This window comes from Erythrolamprus reginae, chromosome 2 (genome assembly GCF_031021105.1).
Source record: "Erythrolamprus reginae isolate rEryReg1 chromosome 2, rEryReg1.hap1, whole genome shotgun sequence".
Lineage (NCBI taxonomy): Eukaryota > Metazoa > Chordata > Lepidosauria > Squamata > Dipsadidae > Erythrolamprus > Erythrolamprus reginae.
In genome coordinates, this window is record NC_091951.1 from 118,724,248 (window position 1) to 118,738,232 (window position 13,985).

The 13,985-nt window shown below is 41.6% G+C and overlaps 1 protein-coding gene across 3 annotated transcripts in view; it reads right to left on the reverse strand.

The window, feature by feature from the left end:
• The window catches only part of SHROOM1 (shroom family member 1), a 61,334-nt gene that overhangs the window by 17,778 nt on the left and 29,571 nt on the right, over nucleotides 1-13,985 (reverse strand). For all 3 annotated transcript variants that reach the window (XM_070739318.1, XM_070739316.1, XM_070739317.1), the window contains exons 2-3: nucleotides 5,360-8,059; nucleotides 3,978-4,048 (exon numbers count right to left, since the gene is read on the reverse strand). In XM_070739318.1, the coding sequence (XP_070595419.1) occupies nucleotides 3,978-4,048; nucleotides 5,360-7,909 (2,621 nt within the window). In that variant the 5' untranslated portion in view covers nucleotides 7,910-8,059. The remainder of the gene's footprint in view (nucleotides 1-3,977; nucleotides 4,049-5,359; nucleotides 8,060-13,985) is intronic.

Below are 13,985 nucleotides of genomic sequence, written 5' to 3' on the forward strand. Positions count from 1 at the left end.
CCCACGCAAGTGCATCTTCTCCAGGCGGGGGCAAGAGCGGCGGGGCGAGTCCGCAGGAAAAAAGCCGCGGGCGACCGAGCGGATCCTGCCGTTTGGGGCACTCGGCGGGCAGGGGCATGAAGGATCTCTCCGCCGGCCTCGGGAGCGCGTGGGAGGGTGGCGAGCCTAGGAAGACGAGGCGACGCCGGCCGCTGTCGAGGTAGAGGAGGAAGCGGATTGGCGCTCCGTCCCGCCAGGGTTCCTCTCCATGAGAGCGTCCGCCGAGCTGCCCGAGCTGCCCGTCTTCAATTCACCATCTCACCCGGGCTCCCGATCCTGCTGGGCGGCGGGGAGACTCGGCGGGGAGCGCGCGCGTCCAGGACCCAGAGCGCCCTTGTGGCCGCCCATTCATGCCGCTCCGTCGCTCGCCATGCTGGCTTCCCCTCAGGAGACGCGCCTGAGTGGCCTTTTTGCCGTTCCTCTCTGTTCCTCTCAAGAGTTCTTGCGGGGGAAAAGCCGCTAGCCGGCTTTCGGAGCTCCTCCGCCGTCACCCGGCTTCTGGCAGAAGCCTTCTCTCTTTTTTTTCGTGCGCTTGGCGAGGAAAAGCAGCAAGAAAAAAAAGAGAGAAGGCTTCTACCAGAAGCCGGGTGACGCCGGAGGAGCTCCGAAAGCCGGCTAGCGGCTTTTCCCCCGCAAGAACTCCTGAGAGGAACAGCAAAAAGGCCACTCAGGCGCGTCTCCTGAGGGGAAGCCAGCGACGGAGCGGCATGAATGGGCGGCCACAAGGGCGCTCTGGGTCCCGGACGCGCGCGCTCCCTGCCGAGTCTCCCTGCCGCCCAGCAGGATCGGGAGCCCGGGTGAGACGGTGAATTGAAGACGGGCAGCTCGGCGGACGCCCTCATGGAGAGGAACCCTGGCGGGGCGGAGCGCCGATCCGCTTCCTCCTCTACCTCGATGGCAGCCGGCGTCGCCTCGTCTTCCTAGGCTCGCCACCGTCCCACGCGCTCCCGAGGCCAGCGGGGAGATCCTTCATGCCCCTGCCCGTCGAGTGCCGCAAACGGCAGGATCCGCTCGGTCGCCCGCGGCTTTTTTCCTGCGGACTCGCCCCGCCGCTCTTGCCCCCGCCTGGAGAAGATGCACTTGCGCGGGACTTTGTTGCTCCTCTCGCTCCTCCTCAGCAGCGGTGGCACGAGCGGCGGCGGCACGAGCGGCGGCGGCACGAGCGGCGGCCGGACGAGTGGCGGCAGCACGAGCAGCGGCGGCACGAGCGGTGGCCGGACAAGCGGCGGCGGCACCAGCGGCGGTGGGCAGGCGGCTCCTCAGCTGTTGGGCGGGGGTCTTCCCAGGTGCGGAAGTAAAAAACATCTGCACATGCGCCATGGAAAAAAAAGGGCGCACATGCGTAGATGGTGTTTTTACTTCCGCACCACTATATTGCGAAAAACCGATCATTGCGAGGGGTCCTGGAACGGAACCCTCGCAATGATCGGGGGATCACTGTAGACAGAATCTTTGAAAAGGTCACTAATGCAGGTCTTGAGCAAGGAAGCAAAAAGCACCCAGATTCCCATAAGGGTTTTTAATGCCATCGTTCCCCAGAATGTGGGGAAACGGTGATAGGAAACTTCAGCCCTCATTTATAATTGAGTACATAAAAGCCTCATCACCTCATGTCTTGATTATTGCAATACACTCTACATGGGACTACCTTTGAAGAGTGTTGGGAGACTGCGGTTAGTCTAGAACGCAGCCATGCGAGTGGTTGTGGGTGTACTAAGTACACCAACATAACACCAATGCCCCGCATGCTGCACTGGCTACCAATTGGTCACTGGTCAAAATTCAAGATGTTGGTTATCACCTATAAAGCCCTACATAGCTTAGGACCAGACAATTCATGGGACATCTCTTGCCGCATACCTCCCAGAGACCAATTAGATCCCACAGCATTGGCCTTCTCCGGGTCCCATCAACTAAGCAATGCAGGTTGGCAGGCCAGCAGGAGAGGGCCTTCTCTGTGGTGGCCCAGTCTCTTTGGAACCAACTACCTCCCGATGTCCGTACTGCTCCCACCCTACTGGCCTTCCAAAAAGCCTTGAAGACCTCTTCTGGCAGGCCTGGGGGCCGTGCATGTTAACATCTTAGTTTTGGTTCGATTGGTATGTGTGAGTGTATGATTGTATTGTTTTATTGTTATAAATATTGATTGATTAGATTAATGGTTTTATTGTTTAATATTTTAATTCAATTTTATTGTATGGTTTTATTGTTGTAAGCTGCCTTGAGTCCTACAGGATTGGGGGGGGGCATATAAACCAAATAAATAAAACAAAACAAAATATCTTGGATAGTTTTAAATCTTTTCTTTTTAGGCTTTCTGTAACCTAAGCTGAGCTGCTATTTATAAGTAGCTACTGATCTCTCTGCCACCTGTTGATTGTTCATGTCTATAATTCCTCCCATTTTCCCCCTCAGCCTTGTCACACTCTTCATAATCTCACCCAGGCACTGCTGACGTGATAGAACTTCTGTTTTCATTACTGCTATTTTGACATAACAATGATTTGGATTACTCCAAAATATGCTATAAATCACTACTGTGAAAATAACACTACATTGATCAGCTTTTACCTGATGTTATCATATGATTGCTTAATACAGGGGTCTTCAAACTTGGCAGCTTTAAAACTTGTGGACTTCAACTTCCAGAAGTCCACAAGTCTTAAAGCTGCCTGGTTTGAAGACTCCTGGCAGAATAGAATAGAATAGAATAGAATAGAATAGAATAATATGTATACAGTGGTACCTCTACTTAAGAACTTAATTCGTTCCATAACCAGGTTCTTAAGTAGAAAAGTTTGTAAGTAGAAGCAATTTTTCCCATAGAAATCAATGTAAAAGCAAATAATGCATGCAAACCCATTAGGAAAGAAATAAAAGCTCGGTATTTGGGTGGGAGGAGAAGGAGGAAGATGAGGAGGAGGACAGTTGCTGCCGAAGGAAGAAGGTGAGGTGAGGGGAATCAAAAAAATCCAAAACTTTAAGATTTTTTTTTTTAAAAAAAGAGGGACTTTGAGGCGGCAAGAAGGAGCATGTGCCTCCCATATGCCGAAAGGCTCCTCTGGCAGCCCAGAAAAGCCCAAGATGGTCAGGATTAAAGAGGGAATTGCAGGAAACTGGCCGGGCCTTCGTGCTGCTCTCAAATTTCCTGGGAATTTTTTCCGGGCTCGGGTTCTTAAGTAGAAAATGGTTCTTAAGAAGAGGCCAAAAAATCTTGAACACTCAGTTCTTATCTAGAAAAGTTCTTAAGTAGAGGCGTTCATAAGTAAAGGTATCACTGTAGTACCACATATTTAATATACAGTATTTCATAGTTAATTGCCCTGAGCTTTTTCTATGAAATGGCAAGTTACTAATTTAACAATTTTTTCAAGGCATTTTCTGCTATTGGAAAATGTCCTTTTTGAAATACACCGTTGAAGCATAAGTCGGGGAAAATGCTGATTATTTTGATTGCTTATGGTGAAAGACAGTGGGAAATATATAAGAGAGGTAAGAGTTTCTTTGTGTGGGACAAACCACTTTTTGATAATGCCAAGAGAGCCAACACTGGAGAGAGAGAAAAATGGAACTGTAAGAAAAGGAGAAAAATAAAAGAAGAAACTAAAAATTAAACAGCTGCAGGATGGGAAAGTTTAAATGCTTTTTAAAAAGTATTAAATGATAGCAGAAGGAAGAGGATCTGGAAGCTTTTTTTGGAAGAGAATGCAGAAAATGGTTTTCTGGGAACCACAGAAGTATATGCAATTACAGTATATTAATGAAAAGTATGAAAAATAATCTTTGGTGCAACAATACTGCGAAAGATTAGGGTGAGAGAAAGTGCAAATGAAAATGCAAGAAATTTCTTGCACCCTGCATGAAAAGCTATATTCATCTCTGCGTATGAAAATTCTAATGATGTTAACTGGACAGATTGATTATATGGTCCCATTTACCTGTGATGTGCAGCATAATATTCATGATCCTGAGATGATGAGGTTGAAAAAACTGTAGATCTATAGTAATCCTAAAAAAATAAAATTTTTATAAGAAAGTTTCATCATTACAACGCGCTCGTCATTTACTTTTAATCTAAACATGTCGATATAAAATAACACGTTAGCAACAGGATGTGAGAACGTTTGGAGCCAAAGCATTGTAAATAGTGACCCTGGTTAAAGAATGTAGATTGCTAAAAATCCAAATAGACATGTTATCGGTTCAAAGGCAAAAACAAAGACTTTGATACCTACCGGACCTAGTGGCATAACCATTAGGAGAACACCAGGTCAGCTGATTGGCAAGATAGACTTAACTATGGACCTATTTTGCCCTGCATGATATTTCAATACACTGCAAAGTACATTACCCAGTGATGGGCTCCTACGAGTACGGTACAGGAGCCAGTGATGGGCTCCTATGGGTACGCAGTACCGGTAGCAAAATTTTGTGCCTGCCCAATTGAATAGCATTCACTCTGAGGGTCCAGGTGGCCCTAATATCTTGGCCTTTTATAAGGCATTAAAAATCTGAATGTTCCCATAGATATTTGTTTGTTCTCATGATTCATCAGCTGAAATGCAATGATTTTTAGACTCTAGTTTATGTTATATTATTATAACTACAATATTCTGGATTAGTATTTTTGTGTAAATTTCTCTGTGTTGTGATCTTTCTTTTCTTTTCCTCTTTTGCTTTAATCCTCTCTGCCATGAAAAGTTATTGCTGTGAAATGAATTACATACTTGTTTAAATAATAAATAAACAGAACATAAGAAACCAGAATTTTACATGACACAGGATGCCATAATTAAAACAATTCTATATCTAAGATAACTAGGAAGCTATTACTTAGTCTCTAATACTTTCTAAATTCCTCTCTTAAAACACACACACCCTATCATGACAAATCTACCAGTAATCTATTAACTATTTTATGATGTTAAAGTATTGGGAAAGGAAGAATAAAAATATTATAGCAAGTTACTGTTTAAGTCACAGTGATTTCAATGAAAGAGAAAGTAGTCCAGCTATTTTCTCTTTCCTTCTGCTTAATTATTATTGCTCAAACATACTGAAATTCAATTGACATCATTGGAATTACAGTAGAAGTGAGGTAAATTTTTCAGATTATGAATTCATTCATTCTTCAAGATGATGCTGGAAATAAATGTGACAATGAGGCATAAGCCATGCCTGGTTTTTTAAAAATTCAGTAATCACTTCACTGTATTGCCTTTACACAAATGAAATTCGGACCCATCTCTATTATAGCACACTAAAGGAAAGAGCAAATTATCACCAGAAGTAAATTATGTTTGAATAGCTTCATAATTACCTGAACAGGCGAAGGAACCGATTGGGATCTCTCGCGAACTCTGCTGGAAACCGAATCTGAGTGAAGAAAATGTTGAGCAGGTGCATATTTGCTGTTATAGCTTTCTTCACTGATAGCAGGCTGTGCTTTTGAATTCAGCAGCTCAGACTCCAGCGACTTGACAATACATCTATCAGTTGTCGTGGTTGTACAGGTTAAAGTAGGGAAAGTAGAAGGTGGTTCGTGAATTCTCCCAGAAACAGGGAACGGAAAGAACATATTCTGTGACTTCCTAGTGGTACCAGTGTTGGATGTGTTGTCTTCTGGAAGCCTATTTGAAGCCAGAATTCTGGGTTGTGAAGTCTGCTGTGACCAGTTCTTGGCAGGCTGGTGCCCAATCTTTCGTTCCATGTACTCTAGGAGTGCATTTTGTTGCAATTGCTTCAGTTCAGCTTTTGAAATGGCCCTGCCTTGATTTTCCAGAGTTTTACTTCTGATTATCCTTATTCCCTGTCCGGTAATTTCATCCGACCGGGATCTTGTCTTTTTCTGTCCCCATGATATGTTTTGATCCTTCTGATCATCCAACTGGTTGAGCTTATCGGGTTCAGAATAAGACATCTTCTTTTGTTCCTTGGTTGCCCTTTTCCTGGCCCCAATGCGGAAAGCGTGTGGCTTTTTGGATTCCCAGTCTGCATAAGTATTTTCCTGTGGCTTGGATGGAGGAATTGACTTGGAGTCCTCATTTGTACTAGATAATGAGAATGACCTTAGATGTTGAATAGATGGCCTTGAAGGGGGCTTCTCCTTTAGCCGAACAGGCAAGCTCATCTGTAAATCCTTCCTCTTAAAAGAGGTTTCTCTTAGGACTTTCTGTTGGGCAAATTTAAGTTTTTCTCGGTAGTCATTCTTGAACTTTTCATCCAAGGAACCTTCGTTCTTGTTGTCAATATCATCCTCGTGGCTATTACTGTCTTTTGGCCTTATTCCTGGTTCATTTAATCCTGAATGATTGTCCCTTGGAGATTTCATCAATGTGCCTTCATGTTCTTGATCCTGGTTTTTATGATTCATAAGGTTGGAATTTCTCCCACCAGAGAGGTAATAAAGTAAAGGAGTTGTCTTTCTATTTATCTTGACATTGGCAGAGTCATTCTGGGCTTGTTTTTCGGCCTTTGAAAATGGCAGTCTGGGGAAACCAAAAGGCTTGAGCATTTCTTCCTGTTTAGGATAGGCTAAAAAGCTGGTGCTGCTGGTTGTATTCTGCTCTGTTTTCCCAGGGCCGCTGAATAATGGAGAAGCAACTTCCTCTGTATCATAGTTGAAATAAGATCCTGACTGTGATGTCTCATAAATCTTACCATAAGATGTTTTGGTAGGAGCCAAAGCTTGACACGGCAAGTTCTGGGTTTCTAAAGGTTGCTGCCAAATGCTTCTGTTGTTTCCTTCCTCAGAACAGAAAGTGCAGTCCTTATCTTCATAGGTATTAATTATTCTAGCTGTAACTTCATTAGGAACAGAGCTGTCAGCATGTTTTAAACTTTTACTGCTCTTGTATAGGCTGTGATCGAAACCTGAATAATCATCAACTCCGAATATTTCCAGAAGCTGCCCCTCCTGTTTCCTGCTCGTCAAATCTGCTTCTCCAAAGTGCGGCTTGTGTACACTGCTGGCATGATACTGTTTGTTCTCCAGTGGATCATTAACAGGTTTGTCGTTGGTCTGCAGTGAAAGACAAGGCTTAGCCCTCGTTGCCTCTGGAATTTTATAAGCATAAATTGCATTCTGAGCAGCCAACAAGCCAGAGTTTGACTTTTCTTGAAGCATAGAATGCTTGGTGGAAGAGGTAGTACTATTCTTTGTAGTGTTCGAGTTAGTAGGACCCCAAACAACGTCCTTTTCTATGACTGGACTTTCATGCTGAGAAAATGAGAGCAAACAGTCATTACAGCAATTTGGTAGTATGTGCAAAGGAAGCCCTTGGTTGCCCTCTTCCATGTAAGCTTCTCCTTGGCTAAAGCAAATTCCAGCATGAGTTTCATCCACATTTCGGTTGGTTTTATAATGATCTACTTGAGCTGTTGTGGTTGGTGGATGAGAAAGCAGAGGTGAGAGCCTGGTCAATGGTGATGCAGTTTGGTATAACATCTCCAGGGTTGGCTTGCTTCCATACGCTTTCATATATGCAGGGCTGTCCAACCTATGGTAATTGCCTTTTCTCACGGTCTTGTTTTCATACATCTGTCCATCCTCAAAATGTCTTGCACTGGGATTACCAATATTTCCTATATATCCTGAATCCATATATGGCATTTGCTTCAGAGGAAGCAAATCAGGTTCCCCAGAGCCTAATGACATAGGGACGTCTGGAAGATTCGAGCTCCCTGAGAAAGAACTGTATGCAGAATCTGTTTTTCCAGAAATGTGCACATATTGGTCTATGCCTGGAAGAGGGATCTCTGGAGATAAAATATGAACATTGTTAGGTGAGACCAACGGTAACAAGAGCGCAGCTATTTCTCTGACATCTCCAGGTTGCCATTTTGACACTTTGTTGTCAGAGGAAGACATTTTGTACTATGAATCAGTCTGGGCCTCCATAAAATAAGTAATCTGAAGAGATTTCTGGTCCTATTGCCAGGAATACACATACTGGAACATATTTCTTTGAAGAAAGTTTCATCTGTCAGCTTCAGGTTTCATGAGAAGAGGAGATGGATGCTAGAAAAGAAAAAAGAGAATTAAAACACGTCTACTACATCTGTTTGCTTTTTCTAGCTAATCATTAAGTTGATAAACCCAGCAAAACATTTATCAACCCAAATGTTTTAAACATCCAGTACTGTATCTTATAAAAAAAATAATCTCTCTCATAGTATAATTTTTAAAAATTGCTCTTATGATTTAATGTATCTATGAAACTTTGGTGCATAATTATTAATATTCTAAACTTATACCTTCTGAAATCATTGTGGTATTATTTTCTGGCGTATTTTATAGATATAAATGTTACTGGAATTTCATAATTCCAATGATTAATATTATAAATTTTATAATAATCATATTACATATATTTTATCACATATATTCTACTTTTTAACCAATACAGCAAATAAATACCAAATACTAGGACTAATAGTACTGAAGCTGAAATTATGAATCCTATTGTCACATGAATTATATTTACATGTACATTGTCATTAGAAGAGGAGATCATGTTAACTTTTCTCATCTATTACATGAACATATTTGCTTTAAAAATTATTTGTCCAACGATCAACCGCTGGCTGATTGTGACACATCAAAAGTTGTAGCATTTATTAACTCCTCCCCCACTTGTGCTTTTATCCAGAAACATTTGATTGGTTAGCCTTTAAAAAATATTCAAATTGTTTTCATAGAAATATTTTATCTGCTTTTGCCTCTGCTGTGTAAAATTGAAACAGATTTTGTTCATATATTTATTTATTTATTTGCCAATAATACAATTCCTTCCTGAAACCTGTCTTAGTCAGAGAAAAAACAAGGTAGGGTTGTTTTCACAGGTTTCTGTTTGAGTGGTACGTTTGTAATTTCCTGGTTCCTCATTCTGGAATTTAACTTTTGTTCAGACTTTGGTCACTTAGAAACTGCCAATCCATTGTGCAATTTTCTTCTTCCCACCTTCTCTCAACAGAACTTTCTCTCATTTTTACCCCATTTGGTTGTCCTGGTAGCAAGAAGCCTTTACTGTCTCTGGATATATTTGAGGCTGAAACTGCAAACGTAGGGTCCCACTTGACCTCCAGCTTTGAAGACACCATAGCAAATATTAACCATCTATGATTATATCTTAAATGGCAGGATTGTCTCTTTAGTTTTCCTCATATATGAATTTGAAGATATCTTAAATTTAGCCAATGCTCTTTATTATTACATAATATTTATTTATTTATTTATTTATTTATCCATTCATTTATTCATTCGTTCGTTCATTGATTAGATTTCTATGCCGCCCTTCTCCGCAGATTCAGAGCATCTTACAACATAAATAAATACAAGGTACAGAAGTAGAATATGTGAGAAATCTAAAGTTAAAAAATAGTCTGGAAAACTCTAATTCATAAAAGCAATCATCCACATCCATCCTATCAAATGATATTCCTACTGTCAACTGGAACCAGATATTTACAGTCACTCATGCCCTCATCACCTCAAGGTTCGACTACTGTAACGCTCTCTACATGGGGCTAACTTTGAAGAGTGTTCGCAAAATTCAAATCATGCAGAATGCAGCTGCGAGAGCAATCATGGGCTTCCCTAGGTATGCCCATGTCACACCAACACTCTGCAGTCTGCATTGGTTGCCGATCAGTTTCCGGTCAAAATTCAAAGTGTTGGTCATGACCTATAAAGCCCTTCATGGCATCGGAACAGAATATCTCCAGGACCGCCTTCTGCCGCACGAATCCCAGCGACTGGTTAGGTCCCACAGAATTGGCCTTCTTCGGGTCCCGTCGACTAAACAATATCGTTTGGCGGGACCCAGGGGAAGAGCCTTCTCTGTGGCGGCCCCGACCCTCTGGAACCAGCTCCCCCCGGAGATTAGAATTTTCCCCACCCTCCTTGTCTTTCGTAAACTTCTTAAAACCCACCTCTGCTGCCAGGCATGGCGGAACTGAGACATCTCCCCCAGGCCTATACAGTTTATGCATGGTATGTTTGTGTGTATGTTTTCTTTTTAATAAGGGGGTTTTAGTGACTTTTAATTATTAGATTTGTTATATATTGTGTTATTATTGTTGTGAGCCACCCCGAGTCTAATAAATAATAATAATAATAATAATAATAATAATAATAATAATAATAATAATAATATTAACACTCAATGGCCCCAGGTCGGCCAGCAAAGATGAATCTTCAAAACCTTGCGGAAGGCCAGGAGGGTGGGGGCAGTACAGATCTCTGGAAGGAGTTGATTCCAAAGGGCTGGAGCTGCCACAGAGAAGGCTCTACCCCAGGCACTGCCAGATGACATTGCCGTAAAAAAGAAAGGTTTACATGAAAATGCCTTGGAAGGTTATCTCCACAATTCATTTGCAACCACCGGAAATTTTAAAAACATTTTTTAAAAATTATATTAGTCCAAAGAAGTGAACGCATCGTCTTTTAACTTTTAGACAAAAAAATTATCATGTAAATCAAACCTTGAATAATAATTTTAAAAAACCAACTAGCACATGACCAAAGAATTTTTGAAGCATTTTCTGAAATAAGCCATGCAACTAAAAGCAGAACTTACTAAATGTATGAATCAAAGAAAAGATTATTAGAAGGTGAAAAAAGAGTTTTAGTTGTATTTCAAATTCTTTGCATTCTTGTCACTGCTGGGACATTCAAATTCAATCCTCATCACATGCATTAAACTATTTTAAATGATACTAAAGCCAGCATAGCTGATACTGCTTAACGAGTCCACTGAAATAGCCTTTTACCTCAGAGAAGAATAAGTGCGTTTATCCTAGTCTGATCCAAGGTGGCAGTTTGGATTCTGTTTAATCGTTGAAAGAATCCTGGCAGCGAATTGCTAAGGTCTCTTTGCTGTCAAAATAAGACGTATGTTTAAAAAGAATGCAAAGAAAACATCTGAGCAGCACAGCCCTGATTATAAGCCACATAAGTCACGTTGGTAAGGCTCCTGAGAGTTACACTAGTTTTGTGACCTTATTGAGAATGAAGATTTTCCACACCAGAATTCACTGCCAACATGTGGCTAATACAATATTAGAAAGATCTCATTAGAAAAATCTTCAACACTGTGACCAAATTAATAGACCAGAGAAATGCAGTGGACATAGTATACTTAGACTTCGGCAAAGTATTTAACAAAGTGGACCACGACCTACAAGCTAAAAAAAAGTGGGATAGACAGCTACACAACCAGATGGATTAACAATTGACTGACCAACCGTACCCAATGAATAGTCCTCAAGGGGTCCAAGTCCACATGGACAGAAATAAGGAGTGGGGTACCACAAGGTTCCATCCTAGGCCCAGTACTCTTTAGAGTTGTTAACCTAATCTTACATAGCTTTTTCTACAGTAATATCACACTACTAACCAGAGCATGCAAAACATTTGCCAGACCAATCCTTGAATACAACTCATCTGTCTGGAATCCGCACTGCATATAAATAAATACATTAGAAAGTGTCCAGAGATACAGTGCTTTACTAGAAGAGCCCTCCACTCCTCTATCCGCAACAGAATACCTTACACAACCAGACTTGAAATACTGGGCTTAGAAAGCTTAGAACTATGTCACCTTTGGCATGACCTAAGCATAGCTCTTAAAATTGTCTGCTACAATGTCCTACCTGTCAATGTCTGCTTTAACTTCAACTACAACAATACATGAGTACACAACAGATACAAACACAAAGTGAACTGCCCCAAACTTGACTGTTTAAAACACAATTTTAACAACAGAGTTGTTAACAGAGTCTCACTACCTGACTCTGTGGTTTCGGCAACAAACCACCAAAACTTTACCCTTATCCATTGTTGCATGAATACATGCACTATTGACCTCTCCGATTCCTAAGAGGACAGTAAGGGATGTGCGTAAGCGCACCAGTTGCATACCACCCTTGTCCAATTGTTCCCTCTTATCAGTACCCATCTTATATATATGAACAATGTTTTATATATTTACAATATTTACAAGGCAAAGGTTGCAGGTTCAAGTCCCAGTGGGTATGGCTAGCTGATGAGGCCAAAATAAGGCCGAAATAGATCTACCCTAGTCTCCCTTAATTTTCAAATTCAGCAAAAAAACATGTGACACATACAGATAGAACTGTCGGCTATCAATAAAATTAACTGCGTAGGAAATGGCCCTGGGTTGGACCGAGAGGCAAATAAGGAGCTGTGATGTTCCTTCAATACACCAGGGTGATTCAACACAAAAATATGTAACCCTTCCCTGGTGCAGAGCTGAAGGGATTGGATACTGTAGCCTAGAGGATAATTCTCTGCCTTACAAGGCAAAGGTTGCAGGTTCAAGTCCCAGTGGGTATGGCTAGCTGATGAGGCCGAAATAAGGCCGAAATAGATCTATCCTAGTCTCCCTTAATTTTCGAATTCCGCAAAAAAACATGTGACATATATATATAAATATGTACTTGACAAATAAAATAAAATTTAAATAAATAAATAAAAAAGTACTAATAGTTAGATCACACCTAGAGTTCTTCTTTCAGTTTTGGTCACCACACTACGGAAAAGACATTGAACTTCTAGAGAGAGCAACCAGGATAAGGGGACTGGAAACTAAAACTTATGAAGAGAGGTTGCAGAAACTGGGCATGACACGTCTAGCAAAGAGAAGGATCAGGGGAGACATGATAGCAGTGTTCCAATACCTGAGGGGCTGATATAGAGAGGAGGGGGTCAGGCTGCTTGCGGAAGCACCAGAGGACCAGACAAAGAATAATAGATGGAAGCTGACCAAAGAGCGATTCAACCTGGAAATAAGGAAGAACTTTCTGGCAGTGAGAGCGATCAACCAGTGGAACAGCTTGCCTGTGAAGGTTGTGAGTGCTCCAACACTTGAGATTTTCAAAGGGAAATTGGACTGCCATTTGTCCAAAATGGTATAGGATCTCTTGCTTGAGGAAGGGGTGAGATTAGATGACCTACAAGATCCTTCCAACTCTACCAAATAAATAATGGTTATTTTACAAATCTAAATCAGACTACACAATGGAAGGCAAGATTTTATCTCATTTTTAAGCTCCATAATCAGTTAGGATAGTAATGAACTTTTATTTTCCTGTCTTATGTTTGGGTTTAGGCCCCAGGAGGATCTCAATGCATGCTGAGTAAATAGTTTCTAATCCAGTTAGATAAACTAAGACTCATATTTAAAGAATCATGAATCATTCTCCAGTCTTCACTGCCACATCAAAGACTTAGCTAAAGTTAAATGCTGTTTTAATTGGCAACATGTGTAAAGCACTTGAGCCACTTAATTTTTTCCACCTGGAAGGGAGGCGGGAATGTGGCATTTTCCTTCGTAGACTATGGAAAGACAACCAGATAAAATGTCAGAAATCCAAAGAGTTCTGTTGAATCATAGAACAGTAGATCAGGGATGGCTGCACTCACAACATTCTCAGAGAGCTGCAAAATTAAACAAAAATATAAGAGCATATGTTGAAAATGGCTTAAAACTCACATTTGGGGTGGAAAGATCAAAATCCCATATGATCTTGGAAGTAACACCTGGGCCCTTCAAAAATTAATTTGATTTAATTTGGGAGTCCATGTATCTCTGTTCACTCAAATCTATGACTATACATTTTTGGAATGATAACTTTTTCTTCCATAATTCAGAACAAACAAGTTTGCCATTTTTGTAATGACCATGACTATTTTTATTTTTTACCCAAAGGACTACAAAATATGGCTGATAAGGAAACTTGAGTTCTGAATTTTTGTCTTAGATAGTGTTGTGATTCAGCCTGAGGCTCCTCAGGGAACGGCTGGAACTCTGCCGGCTCCATGCTCAGAGGGGGAGGACGAGGAACAGGAGGAGGAGGAGGAGGACCAGGCAGACGGGGAAGAGGAATGTCAGGACGAGGAGGAGGGAGAACAGCCTGAGACC